Genomic DNA, 16102 nt, shown 5'->3' with positions numbered 1-16102 from the left:
GTCAATTATCCTCAAATTCATCCCCAAGTTCCACCTTGCCTGCCTCCACACCCCCAAATTGATTATTTTCGTACAAAAACATTCAAAACTTAATCCAATATTTACGTCCAACAAGCACAAAAGCAGCAAACTTTCCCGACTGATTGCTTCTGTCTACAACATCTGCAGCAAATTTTTATTTTTCCAAAAATAACAAAAATAAACCCCTGAAAATAAAGGCAGCAGCACCGCCAACTGTGCTCACCCCAAACAAAATATATATAACTCAATAAAATAATTCTTCATTAAAGCATTAGAAGGAATTTATTTTTATTTTTATTCTACCCCATCTGCTGCACTTTACCCACACACGCACATATGCTGGATAGTATATAGCACAGCAGGGGTGGAGTCGGAGGATGAGGGGAGGGGAAGATTACAAAATATCCAAAAATTGATAAATTTAACCCGAAAATTGTTAACATAACCTCAAAATTCAGCAATTTAACCTCAAAATTCAGCAACTTAACCTCAAAATTTGACAACTTAACCTCAAAACAGAGCAACTTAACCTCAAAATTCAGCCACTTAACCTCAAAATTCAGCAGCATAACCTCAAAATTAAGAATCATAACCTTAAAATTGACATCCTCTCTCGCCCCCTGAATGCGCCCATGTCGCACACAACATCCGAATGAATTGCACACAATTTTATGTAACATTAAGCTATCTTTTTCATCATTCGTGCTTCATTTTGAGGACGTCTCTAGCACTTTACTCGTCGTACATCTTCTCATGCTCTGCTTTTTTTATTCATTTCAATGAGTTACTACGACCATCGTGTAATATTTAGTCTTGTGATGGAAGTGTGATGGAATTATGGTGAGGATGTTTGGGTTTTGGGAATGGCTGGGTGTATAGTGAGGTTAAGTTGTCGAATTTTGAGGTTAAGTTGCCAAATTTTGAGGTTAAATTTTCAAATTTTGAGGTTAAGTTGTTAAATTTTGAGGTTAAGTTGCTGAATTTTGAGGTTAAGTTGCTGAATTCTGAGGTTAAGTTGTTTAATTTTGAGGTTAAGTTGCCAAATTTTGAGGTTAAATTGTCCAATTTTGAGGTTAAGTTGTCGAATTTTGAGGTTAGAATTTAAATTTTGAGATTAATTTGCTGAATTTTGAGGTTAAGTTGCTGAATTTTGAGGTTAAACTGTCAAGTTTTGAGGTTATGTTGCACCTTTTGAGGTTATGTTGTCAATTTTTGAGGTTAAATTGCCAAATTTTGAGATTAATTTGCTGAATTTTGAGGTTAAGTTGCTGAATTTTGAGGTTAAGTTGCCAAATTTTGAGGTTAAGTTGTCCAATTTTGAGGTTAAGTTGTTGAATTTCAAGGTTAGAGTACCAAATTTGGAGGTTAGAATTTGAATTTTTAGGTTAAATCCTTAAAATGCGCTCTAACTCCCCCTAACTCACAAACTGTCGCCATTCCAACTCACATCCTTATATCACATTCTTTAGAAACAAAAGAAAAAACCGACATGAAGTAAAAAAACAACAATTTTGTAGTAAAATCTTCCTTCCTTTTTCACTCATCATGACTGTAAATGTGGGTGTGGGATGGGGTGGGGTGTGGGGTGAAGTAAGGGGTACAAAATGAATAGCAAAAGAGGGAGAATGAGGATTGAAAATGATGAGAATTAATGTGAATGAGAGCTATAGTGATCGTAATGTTAAATAAAAGAAGGAATAAGACCGAGAATCTGAATAGATTTGAGTCTGAGTTTGCTGCACTTGCTATGGGATTTTTGTGCTGCATATTCAACACTACTCTGAGGTTTTGAAGCTATTTTTTGCTGTAATTATCACTGAGATTATTTAAAATTTTGCTCATTTTTAATGAGATTTTTGACCTTTGACCCTTATGCAGGGGTGCTCAACCTTTTCTACCCCGGGCCCACCTTCTTGCGAGTCTTATCACATGCCACATGATTCATGACACTCAGTCATCACTCTAGTGGACCGCGGCACACAGGTTGTTCACCACTGAAGCAACATAACCTCAAAATGTCGACTCTAACCTCAAAAAAATCAAAAATCTCAACAACCTCAAATCTCATTTTCAATTCAAATTTAAACCAATTTACACCTTGAATAATTCATTTTCCGATTTTCCTCGACTTTTCTTTTTTTTCTTTACATCCATTTTGGAAATTCACATTTCAGTTCCATTGCACTCTCTCTCTATACATAAAATTCATACAGTTGTCATCGTTCATTATCGATTATTGGATCAATCAATCAATAAAATTAATTTATTTTATTTTTCATGCTGTTTTCTTTCTTTTTGAGGCTGCTTTTTGAGGTGGTGTCTTGATGAGTTGAGGTGGGTTGGTGGTGAAATTGGGGAGTTTTTAGAATTATTTTTGGATTTATTTAAAGAATTTTAGACTAAACTGTGAAGAATAAGATGGAAATTTTCAAAAAGCTTGTACAAAATTCTTGTAAATCTAGTACAAAAATGTGAAAAAAAAATCTAGTCCAAAACTTCTAAAATTTGAAAATTCCAGTACAAAATTTGTAAAAATCTAGTACAAAAATTGTCAAAAATTTGCAAAAGTCTAGTACATTATTGAAAAATCTAGTACAAAATTATCAAAAACCTAGTCTAAAATATTCAAAATTCTAGTTCAAAATTTGCAAAAAAATCTAGTACAAAATTCCAACTTGTATCAAAATTAATCCAAAGTTCACCAAATCCACCTCAAATATTCACCAAAATTCAATAAATCTAGTACAAAAAACTGTAAGAATCTAGTCCAATTTTGATCAATTTCTTAAAATAACAATTTTGAACTGAGAGAAGAATCTGCTATTTGGATACAGAACATTCAAGTGAATGAATGACGAAAATTCGACATCAAATTCAATAAAATTCATTAATAATTCAATGACTTAATTTTGTGCATAAAAATAAGAACTGAAAAGTGCTTGCGTGGTTGTTGCTTGTTGAGTAGGAAGTTGGTGATGATGAAATGTCTTTAAATTGGAATTGATGACTGTTGATGAAGTTTTGTTAGTTAATTTATGTGTTGTTGGGATTTTGAGGTACTAGATTTTAAATTGGGTAATGGATTTATTATGAAGTACTAGATTGTCCATAAAGATTTTGTTCTTTAAAAATTACTAGATTTTCCAAAAAAATACTAAATTTTAAAATGAAGTACTAGATTTTTCATAAACTTCAAGAGTTTTAAATTATAGCTAAATTTTTCAAGTAGTACTAGATTTCTCACCGAGTACTAGATTTAGACTGAAAGACTAGAATTTTCATTAAGTACTAGATTTCTATTGTTAGATTTCCTAAATAGTTCTAGATTTTTAATGAAGTACCAGATTTCTGCTAAAGTACTAGACTTCTTATAAAACACTAAATTAAGACTTGAGTACCAGATTTCTAACGTAGTACTAGATTCTATGTAATCCCTAATTTACACCAAAAAATGGCAAATAATCCTAAAATTCCACCTAATCCGATTTTATCCACCAAATTCACCTCAAAACCAATCAAGCAACCTTTGAAAAATTTCTCAGAATTTTAAAATTTTCAAAAAACATCAAACAAAATTAAATTAAATTAAATCCAAGATTAAGGCACTTCCCCTCAATCCCCAACCACAAAATCCATTCAACTCGTAGCAAATTCAAATAAAAAATTTATTTAAATCCAAGCAACCCACGCAGTTCCGTTAATTAACATCAATTGCTGATCTGTACTAAAAATCCCACAAAAGGAATTTTTTTAATTTGTTTTCTTTTTGAGAATTTGTGCCTCTCGCCGTATGCCGTGTGCCTTGAAGCTCAAAAATCGAGGAAAATATTTTCCATCAATCATGCGAATTTTCACGAATTTTTCACTTCATTGAGCTCAATCGACCTGAATTACTTCATCAGAAATTTTTGTGTTTTTATTAGACTTTAATAAGCTTAATCGATTATGATGATTGTGTGCTTTTTGTTCCTTTGGAGATGGGCTATGGGGTGAGTTAAGTTAGAGGAACTTAGAATAAAAATTTGGAAAATTTGGAGAGTTTTTGTACTAAAAACTGCTAAAGCCAGAATTTTTAGAACAAAAAGTCTACAAAAGTGTCAGATTTTTTAGCGTCAATTTGATGAATTTTAGTACAAAAGTTTATTGATTGCCAAATTTTTTAGCACTGAAAATTAGCATTGCAAGAATGTTTAGAACAAAGCCTTCAAGAGCCAAATTACAAATTTTTAGCACAAATCCAGAATTGGAGCACAAAGTCTACAAAATCTAACATTTGAGCACAAAATTTACTAAAGCCAGAAATTAACATTTTTGCTATAATTGGAATTAAAACTCGAAATTTGTTAAAATTAGAAAATTTTAGCTAAATTTGTTAAAGTACAGATGTCAGCTAAAGTCATCAATTTTAGTACAAAAAGTCTACAAAGTTCAGAATGTGCATAAATTAAATTTACAAATCCCGAATTTTTTATATTAAATGTCTTTAAAGTCTACAATAGCCATGCAAATATTGCTTAAAAATCAGAATTTTAGTACAAAAGTCTACAAAAACTCAATTTTCACCACAAAATGTGCCAAACTATCAAACTGCATCCAAATTTGAGCATAATGTCTAAATGTCTACATCTCAATTACCAATCTCAGTCCCCATCCCACTCATGCTCATCGTCATCACAAAAAGCCATAAAATGATAAAAAAATTCCATAAAAAAGTCAGTCAAAAAAAAATTTAAATGTCGAGTGTCGTTGAGCAACAATTTAGTTGCGTACTTCCAACAATTGAGACATGAAACAAGCTTTTTTTTTGTAGGAAGTTTGCACCCTTTTTTGTGTGGATATATTTTTAGCATTTTTACATCCAACTCGACTCGGTTAAATAAACATTTTTACATAATTAATGTGTTCCGTCCTCAAAAAATGGACATCAAAACTTGTTCCTTTATTCAATTTTATTTTTTGCATCAATTAAACTAGTGTATCGGATAGAAACCCAATGCGGATATATTCACACCGTCCAATAAAAAGTCTCGCGGGTAGGCCAAGCTTCGCTTGGCACATATTTAAGTTTAATTATTTTCATACAATGTTCAAACTTTCAAAAAATCATAGAAACCATTGATTTTGAAATTTTGTATGAAAACGAAAGTTTTTTGCTTTTTTAGAAGCAACGGCTGTTCCTGCCATGCCCAAAATCTAATCAGCTCTTCTATAGAGCAACACGGATCGATTGCAAAAAACTAGAAGTCTCAACGATGTCTCGTTATTGAGATTTCTTGCTGATTAACTTGTTTGCTTGTTTGCTTGCTTGCTTACAGAAAGCGAATTTTTCGATTTTCTCAGCAATGCCTCAACCAATTTCAAATCTGTTTTTTGATTATGGTGAGGAATTCCAGGCACAAACTTATTGTAATAGAACAAAACTTACCATTATGCTTAGTTTTGTTAGAAAATCCAAAAAACTGGTTTTGCAATCTGAACAAATTCAATACATTCACACGTGAAAACGGTGTGAATATAAATAATTTTCACTTTTTCACCCCAAGTCGTTGATCGTCGACGTTGCTGAGTGGACAATTTAGGACTTGGTAATTATTATTTTTGGGTAATTTTCAAATTTTTAAGGTGGGGGGAATGTATGACGTCATTAAAATGATTACGTCGAGTGATGATTTTGCATTGGATTTTATCCTTTGATGAACTTTGAACTTTCGTTGATTAATTTTGAAAATAAACTTAAATTTTATGGAAAATTTTGTAGAACTTTGTACTAAAATAATCTGGCTTTTGTAGACTTTTGTGTTAAAAAATTCTGGCTCTATTAAAATCTTTGTACTAAAAAATTAGAGTTTGGAGACAATTTATGCTAAAATTTAAAGTTCAACAAATTTTTGTTCTAAATTTTTTAGCACTTGTAGACTTTTTATGCTAAAATTTTGTACTTAAATTTTTGTGCTAAAATGACAACTTTTGTGTCTTGTAAAAATTTTGCTTTAAAACTCTAACTTTAGATTTCATTAGGACAATTTATTGTTCTTAAACTTCTAATTTTGTAAACTTTTATGCTAAAAAAAATCTGGATTCCATATGGATTGTACTAAAATTGTAGAATTTGTAGACTTTTTGTACTAAAAAGCTATACAGTAGACAGTATTTTTTTGCATTCTAAAATTTTGGCATATTTTAATGCTAATGCTAAATTATTGGTTTTCATCTACTTCTGTACTAAAAATAAAATTTGAATTTCACTTTTTGTACTAAAATAATTGGTTTTTTAGAAATTGTGCCAAAATTTCATCATCAGTAAGCTGTTGAGGTCTAAAATTTCATTGATTTTCCTTATAAAAATTTTGATTTTTTTTGTGCTAAAATATTTGTTCTTGTACTAAAAGATCTGGCTCATCGAGTTCTTTGTTCTAAAAAAAAATCCAGAATTTGTAGACTTTTGTGTACTAAAGATATCAAAATTTTGTATATATTTTATGTTAAAAATTCTGGCACACTTTTTGTTCTAATTTTTTTTTGAAGACTTTCGTAATAAATTTTAGTTTTTGTAGACTTTTCTGTACTAAAATTCTGGCACAATCCAAATTCAGCATTTTGACAATTTCCCTGAATTCTTCCCACTTGACTGCTTCCTTATCATTCCATTCCAACAACCTTTTTTTTTTGTAATGAACTTCAACATTTTAAAACAAAGCAAAATATTCCCACAATTCCCTTTATAGCATAGCTGTTTACATCCATTAGTTCTTTTATGAAACCAATTTTACTAATGAACAAAAGTTGCATAAAATATGTGAAATGTGTAGCTGTTGCCACACACATGTCGTCTCGGATGTCATTCAATCCTCATTGCAACATTTTCAACTGCTTTAATTCACATTTTGAACTCGACAAAAAAAGGATCAAAAAATTTCATGAATTTTTGAAGCTGTTGCTGCTGCTGCTTGACATGCTTAAAATATCGAGTACATTTAGCAAAAGTGCTTCGGTTTAATTCTGCGAATGAATTTCCATTTTTGAGAGGCTCAATCAGTTTGTGGATGGAGATGCAGCATGGCATTGTTGATGTCGATTTGGGATTATTAAGGTTAAATTTTGACAAAATTTTTTTGACATATTTTTGATAATTTTGACAATTTTTGAATTTTTTGAAAATTTTGAATTTTTTGAAAATTTTGAATTTTTTGAATTTTTTGAATTTTTTGAATTTTTTGAAAATTTTGATGATTTTGACAAATGTTGAATTTTTGACTTTTTGAATTTTTTGACAATTTGGAAATTTTTTTTGAATTTTTTTTTTTTTTTAAAAAGTTCGAAAGTTTTCCACAACTTTTCCATCCCCAATCCGCATCAAAACTTCAAGAATCCAACAACAACAACAACAAGTTCCGGTCATAAATTGTTAATTAGGAATTTCAAAGCCAACTACAATTTGACCGTAAAATCTCCTCACCAACACATTCAAACAAGTTTTTCCTCAACCCCACATGAATTTCCATGGAAAATTTCTGTTCTATAATTCATGCACAACTGCTGTGTAATGACTGTGCTAAGAAACATTTTTCATTCATTTTTCAACGATTTTTTTACCCTCTCTTTCCATCTCACTCACTCTTTCTCACTCTCACACACACACACAAGACATTTACATTTTAATTGATTTTTTTTCTGTGTTTTTTTGTTCTTTTCGACTTCAACTTTAATGTCGTTGTCAGGAATTGTGATGGAATTTTGATCAACTTTTTTTGCTTTTTGTTATTTTTGTGTATGAATTAATTAAAATTTTTTGTGCAAATTCTTATAAATTTTTAGACTTTTGAGTGGGAACATTTCTTGGATTGGAATTTGAGATTGTTTGACTATTTTTGGATTAAGTCAGGGTGGGTGGATGGCCTCAAAATGGATGTGGGGTCTTCTCAAAAATGACAACAATTACCCAAATTATTCACCCAAAATATCAAACAATTGACAAATTTCATCAAAGAAAAATGTCAAAAATTGATCAAAAAATTGTTCAAAATTTGTTCAAAAAATTGTCAAAAGTTGTTCAAAAATTTGTTCAAAATTTGTTCAAAAAATTGTCAAAATTTTTTCAAAAAATTGTCAAAAATTGTTCAAAAAATTGTCAAAAATTGTTCAAAATTTGTTCAAAATTTGTTCAAAATTTGTCCAAAAAATTGTCAAAATTTGTTCAAAAAATTGTCAAAAATTGTTCAAAAAATTGTCAAAAATTGTTCAAAAATTGTCAAAAACTGTCAAAAATTTATTCAAAAATTAACAAATTTTGAAAAATTTTTGAATAAATTTTTGACAGTTTTTTGAAAAAATTTTGAACAATTTTGTACATTTTTTAGGACAATTTTTTGATATTTTCAGAACATTTTCATATAATTTTGGATCTACACCATACCCTCAACCAGAACAACATTAATAATTGTAAGCAATCTCCAAGAAGATATTCACAATTCTAGTAAGGCAAAGAATATTCATCAGTTTACCGTAACACACAGTTTGAGAACCACTGACAACAAAAACAAATTTTTGCTCAATTTTTCAGATCCAAAATTTATTCAAAATTCAGTCCACAATTTCAAATTTTCCGCATTTGGCTCATTTTTAGGAAAATTTTTCTCAGTGAAAATCCAACTCAATTTTCCCAAAAAAACACTCACAAACACACACACACACACAAAAAAATTTTCATTCATGAAAAAATCACCAAAAAAAATTGAAAATTTTCACAAGAATTTCCTCCAAATTTTCCTCACTTTTAATCCACAAAATTGACGGAATTTTCCACAAATTTTCCTCCTCAATTTTCAATTTTCCTAATTGAAAAACATTTTTTCGAGCGTCGACCTTTTTCGAATTTTTTTTTATTCCTTTTTTTTGCGATTTCATCCAGCAACAATTGACTTTTGTGCCTTATTACCTTCAATTTCACATCCAAATTTTCACAATTTTCACATTTTTCACTTTAATTTTCACCAAATTTTCACACTTTTTCACAATTTTCTGTCAATTTTTCACACAAAATTGTCTCAAAAAATATTTAAAAAAAAATTAACTTTTTTTGACTATTTTTTTTGGGTCTAATTTGACTTGAAGTTGCTGTGTGAGTGAAAATTGTAGGAAAATGTAGGAAAAATTGAGTAAAAAAATGTCTTCGATTTTCCAATTTTTGGCTTGTCCGATGGATGTTGTTAAAGGGGAAATTTTGTGGATGTTGCTTAGCGACGGGACATGCGCGGAACCGAGCATGTATTCATGTTGCATGCGACCACGTTGCAGTTCCAGTTGTTTACGTCTTGCTGCTCATGCGTCAAAATTATGTTGGAAATTTTGAGAACAATTTTCTTGGATTTAATTTTCATTTAAATTTTTGCTTTGTTGCGACTCGGACGAGGAAAATTTTTGGAAAATCTTCAACTTTTTTGGGGTTTTTTGGGAAATTTTTTGGGGATTTTCAAGTGAAATTTTGAGAAAATTGAGAATTTTAGTGAAAAAAATGAGGAAAATTCAGTGAAATTGAATGAAAAACCTGGAAAATTCTGACAAAGTCAGCAACAATTGAAGAAAAAGTCGTCAAAATTTCCATTTTTTTGTGCTATTTTGTAAACATTTTCATGAAAAATGTGAAAAATTTCGACAATTTGTTGAGTTTTTCGTCAATTTTCGAAGACATTTGACTCAAAAGTGATGGAAATTGAGTGAAAATCGGGAAAATTGAAGCATATTGTTGAATATTGACGCAGTTTTGTGCAGTTTTAGTGACATTTTGTGGTGGAAAATTAAGATGTTGTAGAAAAAATTGAGTAATTTTGTGTAAAATTGCATTTTTGTGTGGGAAATTGCACTTTTTGGTAGAAATTTGAACAATATCTGTGCTAAATGTGATAAATCAAAGTCTAAGTGGATTCATAATTATTATTAGGTGAGTTTATGGCAAATCAGATGCTACTTTATGGTTAAATAGCTTGAAAAAATCATTAAATATTCTCATACTCCTTCAAAATCCCGAAAATTCTCTTAAATTTCCCTCAAATTCCCTGAAATTCCCTTCAAAATTCATCCCTCATCCCACAAAATACTCCAAAAAAGTCCTAAAAATTAATAGAAAAAAATATCGTAAATTTCACAGACAGAAACAGTCTGTTGCAGTCATTTCCTAATGACGTCATGCCAATATAGTCATCCTTGACAACTCTTTTGTATTCCTCTTCCAAGACTTAGGGGCCGTTCATGTATTACGTTACGCAAAAACACAAAATCCTAGACCCCTTCTAAAAAGCGAACGTAATAAGTGAAACTTAGCTAGACACCGGAAATGGGAAGGTTTGGAAGTAGATCGTACAAATTTAGGAAATTTTATTACGAAAAATCTAACCAAATTGACTAATTTTGTCCAAAATTGGAGAGGATTTAACCCAACATTCACTTCTTTTCCCTTTGAATATGACCCCGTTCCTCTTGCTTACTTGCTTACTTCCTTGGCTGTAGCGCACGGTGGCCCATTGCCCCGTTTAAAGAACGTCTGTAGACAGCTGTATCTTTCGATAACTTCTGCCAATTAGGGATATTGAGAACTCTAGCGTCCTTATCCACACAACCAATCCAGGACATTCTCGGTCTTCCTCTTGTTCTTTTGCCATCCATAAAGTCTGCAAAGGTTGCTCAACTGCATCTAAATTTACTTGACTCAAATCAATAAAACTCAAAGCCATTCCCTAAATTACATTACATGCGGGATTACAATTCAGGGACATCCCAAAAATGCAGGTGATAATTAACCAAAAATAAAGTCACTCATCCCACTGATTACCTAACATCCAAACATACCCCCCCCATACATTCAATGCCATTTCATCTCCATCCTCATGTCCAAATAACAAATCATTTTTGTGACATTTATGTGCTAAAATGATGAAATTGATGTTGACCTTCTGCATGTGATACGAATGAGAAACTGGCAGTGTAGACAAAATTGATTGTTGCAGTTTGTGTGGAATGAGAAGTTTTTGTGCTGGATGTATACATAAGTTGGTGGGTCACACTCCTGATGATGCAATTGAAAAATACAAGTTTGTGCTTCAAAATTGCTTTATTTTGTTTGATTTTACAAATTGAATCATTGTCCATAGGGATGTTCACCTTTTACGTCACATGAGTACCCTCCCATACCCTAACCCTCCTTCTGATTGCTTAAAACATAATAAGTGAACAGCCTCCATTAATATCAACTTCTAGTCAGAAGAATGAGCGATAATCCAGCTGTGGAAAGTTGAAATACGATCCCAACCATCAGGCCAGCCACGAGCACATGGAATGACTGCTGTAGCAATTCCGACAACTTCATTGTTGACTACAAGTGGACCACCGCTGTCACCATTGCAAATTCCTGGAAATAAATGATAATTTTAGAGCTTTTTATGGGAATTGATGGAATTTGTGGATGTATTTGGGGCTTATTGAGGAGTTGAGGAATCAAGGATATAGAATGGATTGGAATAGTTCCGTTTCATTGACTATTAATGCCATTTACCACCTGGGAAGCTTGAACACTTCAATACTGTCCTTAAAAATTCTCAAAAGGCCTAAAACTTTTTATCATCTTACCTTGTCCAAGTCTGGAAAATGAGCACAAATGTTGTGGCAGAATCCATGATCCAAGTTGTCTAACACAGTCGTCATTTGTGATTGTTGATGTTGGATGCCACAAAAGGATGCTAAAAATGATTAATTAAGTTAAATTCAAATTAGTTCCATTTAATGACTCAAAGTCAATTGCCACAATTTAGTGACCAAAATTGCTTAGTTCCTTCAAAACTTACTTTGATCCAGTGTCAGTTCGATTTTGAGTCGTCAATCCCCAACCTTTAAAAAGTTGAAATTATTGCAAAACAGGCGTAATTCTTAAACATAGTCAACTTACCCATTGCAAGTGCTGGAACTCCTCCATCAATGAAATTAGGATTTAGTCTGATTGGCTGTACATATGGTGAGTAAATGAATGGATCTCTGACTCGAATTGTGCAGACACTAAGGAATAATAACATATTATAACATATTATGAATTTGATGTTAATTCATCCTGACTGAATTTATGAGTCAATGACTTCAATTTAGTTGGATTTGTCTAAATTTTAGGCCTGCAGACTATAAGATGCAGTCAAAAATTTCAGGTCTGCATCTAAAACACAGTAAATGCAAACCTGTGACCAACCCTTCTCACTAAGTCCTCTTAAGGAACACCCTAAACACATAACAGAACATTAAACTTACTCATACGCAAAGATATCATCATCGTAGAGTTCATGATTGTGAATAATTTCGACTGCATGAGTTATTGGATTGGCACCACCACGAATGTGAATGGATCCAACTACAACTGTCATTACACCTGGAAGTTGATCAATTGTGCAGTGCTGGAATGAAAATTGACAATTTTTAGACATGAAAACTGAGAAATGTTCCAATCCCGGGATCAATCCTATTTCTGAAATAGAGAAAGGTTAGTCTGAAGGTCAGGAGGGTCCAGGGCAGCGATGTAGTCAGATACTGTTCTGTGTGGATCGCTATAATTAAGCTGGATTTCGGGATTTTTTTCACTAAAAATTCTAGTAAATTGAAGAGTTGTTTTCAAAAGGAGGAGGAAGGGTTTGACACTCAATTAATTGATACCTTCTGGAATACGCCCCAGATCAAAAACCCTCAATTAAACAATTCTGGCAATGTCTTTGGCTAGAATTAAATCATTAAGATCCTCAATTGGAACAGTTTGCATCTAGTCGACCGCATTCTCAGTTATAAGCTAGAAATATCAAGACAAATCCCATAAATGCCATGATTGTAACTCAACACATGCTTGATTAATCACAGCCTACACCACTCGAAAGGACAACCACCTATATAAGTCAATTTCGAACATAGAAGGTCAACTAAACATCAATAAACTTACAGCAGCTGACAAAACCCAATGTTCGCTCAATATTGATCCACCGCATAAATGATTCATTGATGCATGTCTGAGTGAAACCATCCATGGATATTGACCTTCTTCAGCTTCATATCCACCAACAATTCGTCTGTCTGGCAAGGCTAGGATCCAAAAATTAACAATTTATAGAATTCTAACCTCAAAAGTCCACAAAATGCTCACCATGTGTCAGAACAGCTCCAAAGAATAAAATTACAAAAATTTGATGCAACATCATTGTTCGACCGAATAATTCAGACTGAATGGTTTTTTAGTGACTGGCAATTTACTTCAAGATTGCAGAACTTAAGATTGGCTTAAAAGGATTTTTTGCAATAATTTAAGATTGTGAATTTTATCAATTTTGATAACATTTAAAGCTTTTGAGCATGGCTATTGGTTTGATAAGCAGTTCTGGAAAAAGAGTTACAATGACACATTAAAATGCTTATTTAGCACATATTATGTGACTGTTTTGTGGCTTGTTGTTGTACAGAATTTGTAGTCGTATCAAAAAAGCTGACTGATCATGACTTCCAACCCTGCTGATATTAATCCAATTGTTCATGAGTTCTATGAGTCATTCGGCAGCTTATTATCACCCCAACTATTGAAATATGGTCGCTAGGAAGCCAATAGACCATATCGTACAGTTTGGAGACAAGACAGTCATATTAGGATTTGCGGAAGTCTCCTAATCAAAATAATACAAAAAAAACTTCAAAATTTCCAATATAAAAGTCATTTTTATTTCCAAACAAGTCAACATTTATGATAGTTTAATGCGATGAGTGTTGGACAATCCAGCTGTGGAAAGTTGAAATACGATCCCAACCATCAGGCCAGCCACGAGCACATGGAATGACTGCTGTTGCAATTCCGACAACTTCGTTGTTGACTACAAGTGGTCCACCGCTGTCACCGTTGCAAATTCCTGGAAATGATTGTGGATTTTAGAGATTTTTATGGGAATTGATGGAAATTGATGACGTTTGTGGATCTATTGAGGGTTTATTAAGTAATTGAGGAACCAAGGATATAACATGGATCGGGATATTAAGTATTTTGTTGTTCCACCAACTTTTGAGCCGAACTTCAACCGAGATTCGTCAATTTTTAACCGAGTTTTGTCGTATTTTGTCGTATTTTAACCAGAGATTGTCAAATTTCTAAAAGCTACAAAATCTGTCAAATTCTGCTTATTTAAGTCCGAATTCTGCAGATTACTTCAAATATTAATGCCGTCTCAATTGATTCCTATACACGATAGTTTCAAAATTTCTCCCAATAAGCCTCAACCTCAGCATTTTCTAAGTTCTTAACAAACTAGACGTAGAGTGAGTCAATACATTGTCTATAAACACCATTTACTACCTAAGCAGTCTAAACAACCCGAGATTCCCCTTATTAATTGACACAAACCCTAACACTAAACACAATCTTACCTTGTCCAAGTCTCGAGAATGTGCACAAATGTTGTGGCAAGATCCATGATCCAAGTTGTCTAACGCAGTCTGCATTTGTAATTGTTGATGTTGGATGCCACAAAAGGACGCTATAAATGATCAATTATGGTCAATTTATGGTTACGGAATAAAATTGTTAAGACTTACTTTGATCCAGAATCAGTTCTGTTCTGTGTTGTCAATCCCCAGCCTGAAATTAATTAGTAATTTTAGTATTATGACTACTTTTACTACCTAAAATGACATGAAGGTACACAAAAAGCACACAACGTGATAAGATCCAAAGATTATGTCCAGATGTCAGCATGATTCTCGTATGTAGGCGGATTTTGACTCGAAGACAGAGCCGACGATCATGGACAAATCATTCTTGGACTTTATAACATTGCGCATCATTTGAGGTACATCCGAAAAGCTTTGGACTACTCTAAGCTAGCCAAAGCTTAAAAATAAAGCCTCAAAGCTTAATTCTTGACACACCCACTGTGCGTCATTCAACTAATCCCAAATAAGCCTAACTTACCCATAGCAAGTGCAGATACACCAGCACCAATAAAGTTTGGATTCATTCTGATTGGCTGTACAAATGGAGAATAGACAAATGGATCTCTGACTCGAACTGTTGCAACACTGTTGATGCAAAAATGTCAAACATTAACAGAACTTTCAATATTATTTATGCCTAAATCTTACTCAAATGCAAAGATGTCGTTGTCATATTGCTCATGATTTGTGATTCTCTCGACAGTGTGTGTGATTGGATTGACTCCGTCACGGATGTGAATTGTTCCGACTACAATAAACATTGTTGCTGGTGTTTGACCTTGGGTGCAGTGCTGAAATTAATGATTATTGTAATTTATGTTCAAAATATTGGTTTTTTGGGGGTCGTGCTCTTTGAGGAAGGGATTCATGTTACATAATAAGCCACGGATCCTATACTAAGTCCTAGTAAAACAAGCTGGTCCAAATGATCATAGAATTTGGACATTTATGTCCTATCCTCTTAAAATCTAATAGTAAATGCCAAAATCTGGTCAAATCCTTATATATTCAGCCACTGTAATGTAAATCAGGTTATGCTAGTCACAGTCATACTTACAGCAGCAGTCAAGACAAAATGTTCACTCAATATTGATCCACCGCATCTGTGTGACATTGATGCACGTCTAAGTGAAATCATCCATGGATATTGACCTTCTTCTGCTTCATATCCACCAACAATACGTCTGTCTGGCAAGGCTAGGATCCAAAAAGTAACAATTTTTACAATTCTAACCTCAAAAGTCCACAAAATACTCACCATTAGACAGCACAACTCCTAAAATAAGGACAGCTAAAATTTGTTTCAACATTTTCGACCGACTGTGAATTTCAGACTGAATGGAAGTCACGAAATGTCAAATTTATTAACACTGCGTCCTCAGTCGTATCTCAAGTATTTTGACTTATCAGTAAATCCCTGATTTGGTCGCTTGAAGCACCACAATAAATGTACATTAATTGATTAAATTTTATCACAAAAAAATGCTTTGTTTTGAGGGAATTTATTTATTTTTATAATAGAGATTATTGACGCTGATTATCAGATGATGTGAAGTTTCGGGGGGTCATTGAGAATTTGAAGGAATTTAAA

The 16102-nt window shown here is 32.6% G+C and overlaps 2 protein-coding genes across 3 annotated transcripts in view; both read right to left on the bottom strand.

Annotated features, from left to right (window-relative positions):
* LOC139094294 (follistatin-related protein 5-like) overlaps positions 1-9120 on the bottom strand; it is a 40724-nt gene extending 31604 nt beyond the window's left edge. For both annotated transcript variants that reach the window (XM_070645317.1, XM_070645318.1), the window contains exon 1: positions 8957-9120. The gene's annotated coding sequence lies outside the window, so the exon portion shown is untranslated. The remainder of the gene's footprint in view (positions 1-8956) is intronic.
* A 1986-nt stretch (positions 9121-11106) lies between these two features.
* LOC139094383 (transmembrane protease serine 9-like) lies at positions 11107-15892 on the bottom strand. The gene is made up of 14 exons (XM_070645423.1): positions 15770-15892; positions 15569-15708; positions 15160-15302; positions 14990-15096; positions 14614-14656; positions 14446-14555; positions 13787-13934; positions 13472-13542; positions 12983-13122; positions 12307-12449; positions 11957-12063; positions 11856-11898; positions 11641-11750; positions 11107-11422 (listed from the first exon to the last, which is right to left on the bottom strand). Exons 1-14 carry the CDS (start codon positions 15819-15821, stop codon positions 11268-11270), a joined length of 1512 nt encoding a protein of 503 aa, XP_070501524.1. The 5' UTR covers positions 15822-15892; the 3' UTR covers positions 11107-11267.
* Positions 15893-16102: the final 210 nt, after the last annotated feature.

This window comes from Chironomus tepperi, unplaced genomic scaffold, assembly GCF_022539635.2.
Source record: "Chironomus tepperi strain 1889 unplaced genomic scaffold, CSIRO-AGI_Ctep_v1 contig_354, whole genome shotgun sequence".
In the NCBI taxonomy this organism is placed as follows: Eukaryota; Metazoa; Arthropoda; class Insecta; order Diptera; family Chironomidae; genus Chironomus; species Chironomus tepperi.
Note: the sequence above shows the minus strand (reverse complement) of the source record. Positions and strands in the feature narration are given on the sequence as shown.

Bases quoted from the DNA above. Each gene is read 5' to 3' on its own strand.
- LOC139094383 (XM_070645423.1), bottom strand. From the start codon at position 15,821: ATGTTGAAACAAATTTTAGCTGTCCTTATTTTAGGAGTTGTGCTGTCT. The intron at 13,543-13,786 runs GCATTAAACTAT...TAATATCAGCAG, and splicing joins TGGATTGTCCAACACTCATC to GGTTGGAAGTCATGATCAGT. The intron at 11,899-11,956 runs GTAAGTTGACTA...AACTTTTTAAAG, and splicing joins AGTTCCAGCACTTGCAATGG to GTTGGGGATTGACGACTCAA.